Genomic DNA, 14,876 nt, shown 5'->3' with positions numbered 1-14,876 from the left:
CACGCACACACACATACACACAATTACCCACACATTCATGCCTGCACACTGACACAAACACATATGCCTACACACACATACACATACCCCCCCCCCCCCACACACATACACACATTCATATACACAACTACCCACACACTTATGCCAGCACACAGACAAACACACATGAATACACACACATACACATACCCCTACACACAAACACACATACCCCCACACACAAACACACACGCCTACATACACACACTTGTGATTGCGAAAAACATAATTTGAATTCAAGATGTCAAAATTCAAATTATTATTTTTTTTTTCTTATAGCGTACGTCGTACAGTGGTGCGATCTGTAGTATTGCAAAGTGAGGGAACCATTTCTGAACGTTTTTGCTCAAACGGAACTCTTGCAGGTGCAGTGGTGCTGTGCCAGGACATGCGGGGGGCGGATCTAGAGGTCACCTTGGCCGGACTCGGAGGTCTCCGCCTGAAGAAGTTGGAACTGAGGCGGGTGAACGCGTCCTCTCTCTGGGGGCCCTTCCGGGGGTGGCTGGCGGGGGACCTGGTGCTCGAGGGGGTGAGGGTGGAAGACGACTCCTTGAGACGCGGGAGACGCCTGTTTCGGGGCCTGGAGAGCGCCATCAACAGCCTGGAGATGAGGAAGATGGAGATCTCGAGCCTCCAGCTGGACCATCTGACGCACCTCGTGGTAATTAGTTTGTTTCTCCTTTTTCATGAGGCTACTTTTGGCGAGCCGACGCATCAGCTTAAGATCGGCCATTTTGGATCGGCGCTCGTGTTTGAGTGTTTGTATTTTCTGGCGAGTTATCGCGTTTGATGATTTTTCACTGCGAGCACTTATAAGCGGCACGCGAACTGTTTTGGTCGATTTGGCAAAACCCGAAACTTTGCTGTGGTAACCCAAAGCTGGGCAACTATGAAAAACCCAATCCAAAATGGCTATACATCGGCTTAAGTTTAGCCATTTGGGACCGGATATTTGCTCAGCGTGGATTACCACGGCAATGTTTCGGGTTTTGCCAAAAAAATACTATTTTATTTAATAAACAATTCACGTGTCGCTAATAATCGCTCGCATATCGAAAACATGAAGTGCCTTTCTTTTTTTTTTTCTTCATTTTGGCTGATTTTCAATCAAGACGTTCAGTCGTTTTCATTTTCGCTGTCGACGTCACGAGCGAACAAGTCGCTAGGGTTTCCATATCAAAATTTCAGGACATTGCCAAACTTCGCCAAATGAATATTTTACTTAACTATTCACGTTCCGCTAACAAATGCTTCGTTAGCGTCATCGATAAATCTTACTATATGATAGAAATAGAAATCTAACGTTGATGTCGCAAAAAAAAGAAGTGTTGAAACGCTATCGGTGACTTAGAAAAATCGGACTGAATCCCCCCCCCCCCTTTTCCCGGTCAATTCACGAGAGCGGCAGTGAGAGCTGCAATAATGGTTACAGTCACAAGGAAACAGATCCAATAGTTATACATAAACCTTCTGACACATCCAACTGTTAGAGCTGTGATTTTTGCGTATTTGGATGAACAGTAAAACCTGTAAAGTTGGTTACCCTTGTAAGTTGACCACCTGTCTAAGTTGGCCGCCGTTTTCAAGCACAGAATTAGCCTTTATCGTATAAATCAACCTCTATAAGTTGACCAATAAAGTATATTGCACCACTAGTGGTCAACTTACACAGGCTTCACTGTATATACTACGTGTTTTAAAACGTTGTGTTTACGGTGCTTGATGATATTTGCCCAATTTCTACACATAATTTAGCAACGAACTTCTTGTGCATATCCGTCAACGAATTTCTTGTGCCTTCGCAAAAACTGTGTCATCATTAAAACAATTTCTTGGAAATGACGGACTCGTAACAATATGATACGTTAAGAATTGGGAGCGTTTTAAGTTTTTTTTTTTTTATAAATCTTAATATATAAAAATCAATGTCCTGAGATAACATATATATATATATATATATATATATATATATATATATATATATATATATATATATATATATATATATATATATATATATATATCAACGCACAACCGAAACCGTTGAAGCTTCAGACTTGAAATTTGGCAGGCATTTCCGCATGATTACAAAAGTAACCACTAAGAAAGGATTTTTCGAAATCTCAATTAGTTCGTGAGAAATTAATTAAAACCTCTTAATTTCTACAAAATCAAAACCTGTCATTGAATTCAAATCCCTTATTTTCGAAGGCTTTCCTCCATTCAAATCATTATTCAGTACTTCATCTCAACTTTTGGTCGATAGCGAATTTTGAATTTGATATTGTTTTTGTTTCTCACGTGATTCTTCGAGGCTTTTCTGAAGACGAAGTTTTTAAGAACATCATCACAGGCGGACTATCCTTTTGAATTTAGAAGAGTGCAGTTTCCTGTTAAAGTTTGCTTTGCAATAACCATTAATAAGTCACAAGGACAGACATTAAAAGTAGCAGGGATCGATTTAAGAGAAGACTTTTTTTCACACGGCCAATGTTATGTAGCTTGCTCCAAAGTCAGTTCATCAAGCAGCTTAATAATTTTAGCACCAGAAAAAAAAAAAAAAAAACTAAACATGTTGTATACAAAGAAGTTCTTGCTTAAACATAGGTGTATCAAAATGTGGATGGCCCGTGTTTGCAAAGATAATCAATACTTTAAAAGGATCGTTAATAACAGTTAAAGATCGGTTAAGGACAAGGGCATATATATAAGGAGTCCAGGGGCTCCGGGATCCTCCCAAAATTAGAAAAAGTTATAGGTAATAAGTAATTATTATAGGGGATTTTCGAAACTAGGTGCACCAAGCACTGTTAACCCCTGCTAATTCCATTACCCGAGCAATGCCGGGTACGGGAATGCTAGTAGCTTATAAGCGCTGTAGGCTGAATACAGATTGCAATGGACAGAAAAGCAGGTCGACAATACGATTACACAGATCGCAGATAATCCCTAATAAGATAGTTGCCGATAAGTTTTACTGGATGTAACCCATTTCTAGGTGAAACATTGAACTTTGTTGCAGGTGTTGATTCTGGAAGACAACTCGATACCTTCGGTGGACAACGATTGGTTCACGACGGGCCCCAGGTCCTTGTCGAACCTGTACCTGGCCCGAAATGGCATCGCCGACCTCGGCAACGGGGCGTTCTCGGCCCTGGTCGGACTCAGACACCTGGACCTGTCCAGGAACGAGATCCGGATCATCACCAGATCCATGCTCCCGGACCAGGACAGCAGGCTATCTACGCTGGACCTATCGTGAGTTTGTTGTCTCTCTCGGATGGCACGAAATTTCCTTCCGATCGGAGAAATGCTCCGAGTGAACATGCCCTCAAATGGAAGGAATTTCTAATAGCATTAATTTCGACACATTATCGTTTATGTTACTTCGTCTTTCAATGGCTACATTTTTCTAGTGACTACATGCCAAATACAGTCGACTCTCAATGAAAAAACTTGGTTACCTTTTCATGCATGTTTGTTTGGTTTATTTTTATGATCTGAACCTAAATTTTAACTAAAAATAAAAGTTAATATTAAAAAATATATATTTTCGCTCAAAATTTTGTCATTACTTTATAAAATTTCAAAACAGATTATAAATAATTTTTAAAATATAAATAAATTTAGGTTCAGATCATAAAAATAAACTAGACAAACATGCACGAAAAGTTTTACGGAAATATATAAGAAACTTTTCACGCAAAACAAGAAACCGGCACCTCAGAAAAAGAGGCTTAAACAGCTGCTGTTAACATAAATCTCTACGGGGGAAAGTATACGCATTTTCACGATAACTTGAAAAGTTTTTTGCGTATGGCAATAAATAAGGTATCAAATTGTTCAGAATTAAAGTATGCATAACAAATATTTGCACACCTTAAATTCAGCAGAATCCCGGACGAATCCGGAATGTCGGCAGCTACGGGATAAGGGTTCTGATTTATGCTCCTATTCCTTTTCTTCTCAGACGAAACCTGCTCCGCGACCTGCCCGACGACCTGTTCTCCGGGATGCCCTTCATCCGGGAGGTGGACGTGTCCGGGAACGTCCTGCAGATGATGCGGGAGGACATCTGGATGCCGGTCTTCAACCATCTCGAAAAGATGAACCTGGACGGTACGTTGCTCTGCATGGGAAGCCAATGTCTCTGGACAGCGGTACAACCTCGAAAATCCGAGTTTCCAAAGTCCGGAAATCTCTAAAAAGCGGACAGGTTTGTTCAGGTTTCTATGGGGAACGCGGTACAACCTCGAAAATCCGCGTTTCCAAGGTCCGGAAAACTCTAAAAACCGGACAGGTTTTTTTTTTTTCCAGGTTTCTCTGTGAAACACGGTATCACCTCGAAAATCAGCGTTTCCAAAGTCTGGAAATCTCTAAAAACCGGACAGGTTTTTTCAGGTTTCTATGGGGAACGTGGTACAACCTCGAAAATCCGCGTTTCCAAAGTATGGAAATCTCAAAAAACCGGACAGATTTTTTCAGGTTGCTATGAGGAACGCGGTACAACCTCGAAAATCAGCGTTTCCAAAGTCCGGAAATCTCTAAAAACCGGACAGGTTTTTTCAGGTTTCTATGGGGAACGTGGTAAAACTTTGAAAATCCGCGTTTCCAAAGTATGGAAATCTCAAAAAACCGGACAGACTTTTTCAGGTTTCTCTGTGGAACGCGGTATCACCTCGAAAATCAGCGTTTCCAAAGTCTGGAAATCTCTAAAAATCGGACAGGTTTTTTCAGGTTTCTATGGGGAACGTGGTACAACCTCAAAAATCCGCGTTTCCAAAGTATGGAAATCTCAAAAAACCGGACAGATTTTTTCAGGTTTCTATGAGGAACGCGGTACAACCTCGAAAATCCGCGTTTCCAAAGTCCGGAAATCTCAAAAAACCGGACAGATTTTTTCAGGTTTCTATGAGGAACGCGGTACAACCTCGAAAATCAGCGTTTCCAAAGTCCGGAAATCTCAAAAAACCGGACAGATTTTTTCAGGTTTCTATGAGGAACGCGGTACAACCTCGAAAATCAGCGTTTCCAAAGTCTGGAAATCTCTAAAAACCGGACAGGTTTTTTCACGTTTCTATGGGGAACGCGGTAAAACTTTGAAAATCCGCGTTTCCAAAGTCTGGAAATCTCTAAAAACCGGGCAGGTTATTTTCAGGTTTCTGTTTTCATAAAAGGCGGGAAAGTCGCAAGGAAACATTTTCAAAGGGGTGGAAATCAATTTTAAATTACGAATTAAGAATCGAAAATGTGTAATTTTTTTAATTGTAACAGAGAACGGTTCATTTTTGAGATCGCGATGATTGAAAAAGGGTCATCTTTGAGGTTGCATTTTTAGTTCGCTTCTAATATAATAACAAGATTTTGTTTTTTTAAGTTCTTGCAAACAACTTAAGCTTTTTCCATTTGATTACATCAGTGCTTCATAATTGAATCTCCCATCTTTTGTTCTCACTATTCACATCAAGGTTTGAACACTGAACTGAAGTCTGGTTGCCATGCGATGGCACTTCGCCACGCCTTGTTTCAAAATTGTCCATTTTCACGAAGGTGCAACATCCAGAGAGGATTTGAACAGATTGGGGAAAGTAGGGTTGCAATGAAGACCACAATTCTGGTCCTTATTACTTTTTCGCCAGCTCAATGCAGTTATTGTGCCACTTAAAAATTTCAATGTTGAATAATCACATAGCAAAAATATATTAGGAGTACAATTTTTTTTTTTCAATTCAACTGATTCTAAAGATCTTAATATATTTATCATCAAAACTGACTTTTATAGTGGTTTGCCACAATGCTGCCCCTTTTTTGGCCTCCTATAGTCAATTCATCGTATAGCCAAAAAGTCGAAAAAATCTTCTATATAACAAGCACCCTTTTTACTTCCTTTTACAAAAAATGAAGTATTGTATTCGCGAAAAAAATTTCACTCAAAAATCGGACTTAATTTCCATTTTTCTCACCCCCGAATGAATGTTGAGTTTTTTTTTTTCGACTCGATCACACGTGGATATATGCCTAGGAGCCTACAAACACCCGAAATATCCATTTTGACGACCCCCGAGTTAATTACAACGAATTTTCTCATGACGTCTGCATGTACGTATTTATGTGCGTATGTCTGTATGTATCTCGCATAACTCAAAAACGGTATGTCCTAGATAGTTGAAATTTGGTACGTAGATTCCTAGTGGGGGTCTCGTTGTGCACCTTCCGTTTTGGTTGCATTCGGATGTTTCTAAGTGGGTCTTTTGCCCCTTTTGGGGGGGGAAATCATTATTAATTTCGATGTAAACTCAAGTGGTGTTATAATTTGTCGGACACTTGGCGATACATCGCCAGTCTTTTGGTCGTCAAGTTTTGTCGCCAACTTAGCGACAAATTTTGCGAGTTTTTTTTCTTTTTAATTTGGTTTCAATATGGCCACTGTTGGTGATAGTTAGAGAGTAAACAATTGAATCACATTAAAATTGCCAATAATGAGGAATTGACATTAAATTGGAGTAAAAGGAAGTCATGTGATGCACACGTCAGCTCGTTTTCCCACAATGTAACATTTTTTAATAATGTGACAAAAGTAAAATTATTTTCATTTCTCGTAAAACTTGTTTAAAAACTTTCGCGATGCCAAACTGCAGCTAAACTCGCAAATATGGCACACGTCCTTTCTTCCTTCCCTACCCCGTTTTAAGGAATGGACTCATTTCCGGATTGACGGATGCCTCATCTTCACAGTGGTACTTGACATGATCAGGGAAGACCATGAGATTTTCTTCAAAATCAATTAATAGAGAATTTGCAAGTTGACTAAAAATGAAATTTAAAAAGTTAGTTGAATTATTTTAAAAAAAAGTGAAATCGTTGGGGAAAAAAAAACCGCATCACAAGACTTCCTTTTTACTGCAATTTAATGTCATTTCCCCATTATTGGCAATTTTAACGTGATTCAATTGTTTACTCTCTAAATATCATCAATAATGGCCAAATAGAAAACCAAATTTAAAAAAAAATATTTAAAAAAAATCATCCAAATTTGTCGCCAGGTTGGCGACCAAAAGACTGGCGATATATCGCAAAGTGTCCGACAAATTATAACATCACTTGAGTTTACATCGAAATTAACAATGATTTCCCCCCCCAAAATGGGGCAAAAGACCCCTCTTAGGAACATCCGAATGCAACAAAAAGGGAAGGTGCACAACTAAGCCCCTCTAGGAGTCTTCGTACCAAATTTCAACTTTCTAGGACATACCATTTTTGAGTTACGCCAGATACATACACACATACGCACATACAGACGTCACGTGAAAATGCGTTGTAATTAACTCGGGGGGGGTCATCAAAATGGATATTTCGGGGTGTCTGTACGTTCCTAGGCACATATCCACGTGTGGTCGGATCGAAAAAAAAACCTCAACATTCATTCGGGGGGTGAGTAAAATGGAAATGAAGGCCGATTTTTGAGTGAAATTTTTTTCGCGAATACAATACTTCCTTTTTTGTAAAAAGGAGAGTAATAACCTCATTAGCCTGTCTTAGAAGCTTGCAGCCTTTATTTTTAAACTTCTATTGGCGACTCTTCTTTGCAGCTTCGTACCCTACCTTTTATCTTCCCTTTTTGGAGGCACTTACTTGCCTGTGGTTCGTTTGTGGCTATTCCGGATTGATGAGCCTAAAGTAAGGGTTAAGCTGCAATCTTCGGGTGCCACAGCTGATAATAATACTGTAATACTATAGGGGAAACCCGGGCAACGTGAATACCTTAAGCTTTTCTTGATTATTGTCGTTTAGTTATAACTTTAGAAATTGAAACAAATGTCTATAATCAGTCTTCATTTATTGAACTTGCGTAATGCAATAACAGTTGTCTTTAATATTAATTACACTATTAGATATAAAGCCATTTTTCAACGACGGATCCTCTTTGCCCAACACCCCGAGTAAAGTGGATTCGTTACTTAGGGCAAAGCGAACAGCAACATTATTTGTCATGAAATTAAACATTAAAAATAAAACAACCATCGAAAATTAAAGGAACATACCCGAAAACCATTTTTTTGCTACAATGGTAATTATTGTAGTTATTGCAAACAAAGAAATTAAATTTCAAAGTAAAATAAACGCCGACAATAAAAGGAACATATTTAAAAACATTTTTTTGCTGCAGTGCTAATTATTGTCGTTATTACAAACTAAGAAATGAAATTTAAGAATAAAATAAGCATTGAAAATTAAAGGCTCATATTAAAAAGCATTTTTCTACAATACTAATTATTGCAGTAATTATTGTAACAAGCAAAGAAATTTAAAAGAAAAGTCAATTTCTAAAATTTAGGAGCATATAAAAAAGAAAAAAAAAAAATTTTTCTTCTACAATACTAATCATTGCAGTTATCACAAACAAAATCATTACCATATTCGAATGCTGAACTCTCTTTATGACACCACTGAGTATAAATACATTGTATCCTGTTTTCCATTGGCTGATCATCTTCTTCAATGAACATTTCATCACAGAAAATGCACCTTACATCATCAAATTTCTTTACTTCCTTATTCTTATCATTATGCTTTGTAGCAGAGATTTTTGATTACTCTTTTTGGTACTTGGTCTTTTTAATAGTCTTCTGAGAAGTTTTAGTCGAAACTTCATCTAGGTACTTCATGACAGTCTTTTTGATTTTTCAAATTTTTGTCTCTGACTGTCCTTTACTGGAGTACTTGTTTGGAGTGTAGATATCTGTAGTTTTTGTTTACGTGTTGTTATTGGTTTAAGCGGCTGAGGAATAGGTAGTAGAACTGAATGACTGTAGCAGTTCGTAGAACATCCAGGATTGGGTGAAACGGCGGGAACATCATTGCCTTGGATTTATTCTGTTGTTTCAGATCCCATGGAAATATAAGGACGGTCTTCAATGGTAGTTTTGTCTTGAGATCTTAACATTGGGGGACTTCCAGATTCGGATGAAGAGACTTGTCATGACCGGGCAAAGTGAATATGGTATTCACTTTGTCCAATCCGCTTTGCCCTTCAGGTACATTTTTGAGGTTACTAAAAATTACTAGAAAACCAGAGCATCTAAACTCGTCGTCTACGGATAATTGAAAGCTACATAATCGTACATCAAATCCTACTCATAACAAAGAACATGTCACAAGTAGTATTAAAGTCATAAATGAAACACTAACCTCTGTTAATTAATATTATTTTCCCCAAAACATATTTTGTTCGCTCACTGGCGTCGCGTGAGGGGAACTCATCCCAGGTGTTTGCCCAACACGGAGTGGCAACAGGCGACCGTTGCTATGACAACGCGGTTGCCGGCCAACTAATTATTTGGGAGTTATAGCCGAAATTCGCTTTGCCCGGGGTATCCACTTTAGCCGGGTTTCCCCTACTGTTAACACCAGGGTTGGCCGGATTGGACCCAATTGGGTTGGACCCAATGGGTTTTTTTGAAAAAACCCATTTAAAAAAACCCATTATTTAACCCACTTTTGGGTTTTTAAAAATTTTCTAAGAAGTTTTTTAAAAAAATAATTAATTTAAATACTTTTACAATTCAAACTTCTATTTTATTTGTTCTTCGCCACAGACAATGTACATTTTAAATAAATATACTTAACTTTTTTCTTTAACTTGTTAAATAAATAACCCAAATTATCTTGACTAAGTCCTGTCACCTCTGATTTTATCAATATTTGTAGATTGTACATAGGAAACTACTCTAGTCGAAAGGCTTTCGTGTGAAATATTTTCTGGAAACCAACACGTCACAAATCTCGATTAAACAAGGTATATTTTTTAGAAATTAACAGGTTTTACAAATGGACGGACGGAAAATAGAATAGGATGTACAGTAGAGTGTCCCAAAAAAGTGAAAGTCGTTTTTTTTTTAACGCATACCCTCTTATTTTTTTCCTTTTATATCAAAACCGTTGTAAAAAAAGTTTCATGCCATTTGAAGCACGGTAACCCGTGCCGACTTGCGCCTTAAGGCCTAAACGTGAAAAATAGCACGTGTATTTATAAGCAAGCGAACGCTGGCGACGCGATACTTTGTGAAGCTCAAAACAGCTGTAAATAGTGCATAGAAAACAAATGAAAACAGAAAAACATATGTTGGGGGGGGGGACTTATCCGTGGCAATTTTCAAACCGTCAACGTGTCAGTACGAATACATTCCGGTCAGCGCGCGCAGTATAGTCGTTCCATAGGGAACGAAACATGGCAGTGGAATTGCAAAGTTCGAAAAAAGAGATATTTTCAACAGGAGTTGTAAAACACTAAATTGCGGGCTTGAAACTTCCTTCTAATACTCTAACGGACAAGTTCTGTATGTTTTGTTTTATAACATTCAAGTAGTAAATTTAACCATCAGTGAAAGTGCAAATCTCGCTATTCGGGAATGCATCGTCTTTTGAGAAAAGGCACGCATTCCCACCAAATCGTTGCCAAATTGTGTGAATAAACTTACAAACCTGTATCAAATTTAAAGAGACTTACAAAAAAAAAATGCAAAGAAACTGCAAGAAGTATTCAGGCAGTGCCAATAAGAATTTGAGAGTAGTTTAAACAATTTATTCAATATTGCACATGCTGATGCACTTCGGTTAATCAAAATAGAGGAAGATGGGATTTTCTCGCTTCTCCAAAGAGAGCCCGGCCGACGTGGTCACTTTAGGTGGAGTGGATAAAAACTGGCCGACAAAGAGGAAAGGGCTCGACTTAGCTATCAAAGAAGAAAACAGGCGCATGGCATACGATTCCGCTTCACCGTCTTTTGCATTGTATGAACCTGTTCAAGAAGATTCTTCTTCGAGCTCTAGTGAAAATATTAATTCAGAAGATTTCCCTGAAACATATAAATCAGTACCTGGAACAAGTATTCCAGCAGAATCTGGAACAAGTAAATATGTAATGAGGAGCAATTTTATTATTCCAAAGTCAGTTGCTGCATTGGAGAGGTGTCCAAGTATACGAGAAGATATGTTTATTCTTGAAGTGACGCACTTGGGTGTAACATTGGTGAATTTCCCATAGGTAATTCTTCAATTAAAAAAATTCGAACCGAAAAGCGGAAGGAGCACGAGGAAAGAATAAAAATTGGTGTTCAGTACGAGGTACCATATGTAGTGAATTTACCTTGGGATATGAAACTGTTGCCTACTTTGAGTGCTCAAAAGTCCAAACAATATCGCTTATCTATAGTTATTTCATAAGGATGTGAGGAAAAACTCATTGCTGAGTCTAAACTGGATAATTCTACAGGAAAAGAACAAACACAGGCTGTTTGAAAGGCAGTTTTAGATTGGAATCTCGAACACAAAGTTCAAAACTCTGTTGTGATACTACAGCTTCCAAAACAGGTCCTTTAAGTGGTTCTTGCCCTATTCTTAAGCAAATATTTGATAGAGAAATGCTTTCCTTTGCTTGCCGCCATCATATATATATGAACTGATTTATCCCACTGAAATACAGTGCTATTCAAGAGCTACGGAGTTGCTCCGAACTGTATCCCAACTTCGAAAACTTACTTGATTTTCACCGAGCTAAACTCACTAATACTACGGTCAGGGATGACTATCAAGAGTTGATAGAACTGCCTGTCACATTTTTAGGTGGATATACAGAAAATGAATTTAAACTAAGACCACCGGGAGCCATGCACCAAGCTCGATGCATGGCTCGAGAGATTTACACCCTAAAGCTATTACTATTTAGTTCATAACTAAAATTAGATACGGAGGAAAATGAAGCATTGTTTGATGTCTGCTTGTTTGTAGTAACGATATACGTGAAATTATGGCTTCAATGCAATTTGGCAGTCAAAGTACCCAACAAAGATTTGTGCTTTTTGAAAAAAAGTGTACGAAAATGTGGACCCGATTATCTCAATAGCTGCTCTACAAAAAATCATCCAGCTTTTATGGTATGGTCAATAATATTTCATTCTTTGATGTGAAAAGACTGTCTCAATGTTTAGTGCAGTAAACGATGCAGCTGAAAAAGCGGTAAAAATGATGCAGGACTTTCATGGTTTGCTTACAGCTGATGAGAAACAAAAATTGAAATAAAAATGTGTGCAGTAATGTTTCTTGTAGTCTATTATTGTTGTAAATATCTGCTTTAAATAAATTGATGTCGCGTGTAGTAAGGAATTATACAGTTGGCAATCTTTCCGCTGTAGTCGCCGTACAGGATTTCTGGTCCAACTTTGACCTCAAGTCGGCACGGGTTCCCGTTATTTTATTGCAATAAAACTTTTTTCTCATGTTTCTGAGGTGAAATGGAAAAAATTTGGAGGGTATGCGTATTCAATTTCACAAATTTTTTTTTCGCCATTATATCTTGGGACACCCTAATGTACAGTATTTTCATTATCTTACGAAAAAGTTTAATATTTCTTACTCTGTATACAGAAATAGAAAAACAGGCAACATAAAATTTAAAGAAATGTCTTGATTAAGCTGGAATTCAGTAAATAGGGATTTAAACTACTTGAGGTTCTACAGAAGTTTTGCATAACAAAATGAAATATAATAAAGTAAAATGCAAAAAAAAAAAATGTAATTAAAAACGAACAATAGATTTTATTACTCAAGAAGTAGCTTTGCCTTAACTGTTGGTAATCATGGAAACTAAAAAATCTGAAACTTCACCATTCTTGGGTTTCGTCGTCTTTCATACTTTTCTTCAAAAAACGTTGAATTTTAACTAGTTTTCCAGCTTTTTCTACCCCAAGACAATTTTTGCGCTTTGTCCATATACTTACGCTACAATATGCTACAAGTACCCTACATTTTCACTAAAAAAATACAAAAAAACCCACATTTCTTTTAAAAAACCCACTTTTAGTTGGGTTTTTTTGGGTTTTATTTAAAAAAACCCAAAAAACCCTGGGTCCATGGGCTTTTTTAAAAAAACCCGGGTTTTTGCCAACCCTGGTTAACACTTGTTCAAATCATGGAGAAAATATTTTTTTTAAAATATAGTTTAATTTAAGCACAATTTATAGTTTAAAAACCGCTTGACAACATTGGGCTTGCAAGGTAAAAACAACAAATATTACTTCAACGTCAAATGTCCTTAAATCACTGATAAGTATTGGTTAAAAACGGTTCAAGAAGTTTATCTGTCACAAGTAGGATCCTGAAACACACAAACTAAAGAAATTGGTGAATGCTGAAAAACATCAGATAGCTTGTAGCTTCTGCTAGCTAGAAGTTTAAAATTCATTTAATAGCATCTTCAGGTTGCATTTTATTGGCTTTTAGGAACCAAAGGGCTTTTATTTGCTCTCATAGTATAGTATGTTGCCAAATGGGGAAATTTTTCATAGGAATTGAAATTATGGCAGACCATGCATCGATTTCCCCGACACATTTCAAGATTTCATGAACTGAGCTTTCCAGCAATGCAAATCACACACAACAACCATCATGTATAAGAGTAAAAATAACGGTAAAAATCGGGAAAAATTATGCGTTCTTTTGGGGGGCGCGGGCCCCTGCCCCCCCCTAATTACTAAAACTGAAAGCGCTCCCATGTACTTTTGTATCCATATAATAAAGCTCTCCCATGCATTTTCGTATCTAAAGGGTGTCCCAAAATTAACGCAAGATTTGAATTTGCCACAATTTTTGCTGTGAATTGTTGGCAGGCACGGAAAAAGAACAATTTGACAGCTGGGAGTTTAGGGAGTAAAAATGGAGTGTTATGCTATTATACAGCCAGCGAAACAATTCAATCACTGCAAAAGGAAATTCCTGTTCGTGTACTCTCTCGTTTCGGGGATAGGAATTGTACCCTAGATCGTGTGATTTTACGTCATTAGACTTCTCCCTATGGGGTTATTTGAAGTCGAACGTCTATGTCAGCAATCCCACAACCACCTGCGCATTACCTAATTGCGCCAATAACAGTAAACTGCTTGACCCGCCCAAACTTTCATTATTTTTCAAATAATTGTTCGATAATGAAAACGCGTTATAGAATCGAAAACGCTCCATTTGTAATAACCCTAGACCCTCGGCTGCCAAATTGTCCTTTTTTTAAGATTGCCCACAATTTATTGCAAAAATGGCGGCAAATTCAAATCTTGCGTTAATTTTGAGACACCCTTTACATAGTAGACTATTTTAATGGAATGCATGAAATCAACTGGAACATGTTGAACTTAACTTTGAATGCCCCTTCTTTTTGATGCATTCAGAATTTTGCTCTCTCAAAAAATACTGAATTCAGTAAAAATACCGAAAAATCACATGTCTGACTCTTCCCCCAGACAACCCCCTGGAGTGTGAAAGCCTGGAATGGACCTGTGAATACCAGAACCAGACTGCCCTCTCTGCCAGCTGCACTTCCAGGCTGGGACAGCCAATGGGAGGCGAGCAGGGCATCCGAGAGTACTGCCGAGGCCATTGAGCAGACACTTGCTTATATATCTTCTTTCTGAAGCAAACCTTCGTCATTTTGAGGCCTTGAGATGATTGTTGTAAATTAGATTTGAAACGCCACTGTGAAATCTGTCTGACGAAAAATAAAGGTCGTCTCCAGTCATTGTCCTTATTTTACAAACTCACTACACGTTTTAACGGTGACCATCCTACCAGTTTTCTCTTGCATTCAACGGATGGTTATTGTAGGGTCTGACGCTCCAAGCCATGATGTTTGTTGGGGCCATTCTACATTATTTGATGTGAAATGTCTTACATATACAGTCGGATCCCGCTACAACGCGATCCGACTTACGCGAAATGCCTATAACGCAAGTTTTTCATGAGTAATGAATTTTTTTAGTGAGGACACAAATTACTCGCCTGCAACATGAATT

At 38.0% G+C, this 14,876-nt stretch overlaps 1 protein-coding gene across 1 annotated transcript; it reads left to right on the top strand.

Moving 5' to 3' along the window:
- The first annotated feature begins 645 nt into the window (after nucleotides 1–645).
- On the top strand, nucleotides 646–14,587 carry LOC129233264 (insulin-like growth factor-binding protein complex acid labile subunit). Its single transcript, XM_054867312.1, has 4 exons — nucleotides 646–700; nucleotides 3,062–3,297; nucleotides 4,010–4,158; nucleotides 14,328–14,587. The coding sequence occupies exons 1-4, from the start codon at nucleotides 647–649 to the stop codon at nucleotides 14,465–14,467; spliced, it is 579 nt and encodes a 192-aa protein (XP_054723287.1). The 5' UTR covers nucleotide 646; the 3' UTR covers nucleotides 14,468–14,587.
- The last annotated feature ends 289 nt before the right edge of the window (nucleotides 14,588–14,876 follow it).

Source organism: Uloborus diversus, unplaced genomic scaffold (genome assembly GCF_026930045.1).
Source record: "Uloborus diversus isolate 005 unplaced genomic scaffold, Udiv.v.3.1 scaffold_302, whole genome shotgun sequence".
Lineage (NCBI taxonomy): Eukaryota > Metazoa > Arthropoda > Arachnida > Araneae > Uloboridae > Uloborus > Uloborus diversus.
The sequence above is the reverse complement of the archived record's forward strand: the minus strand, read 5'-3'. Positions and strand labels throughout refer to the sequence as shown.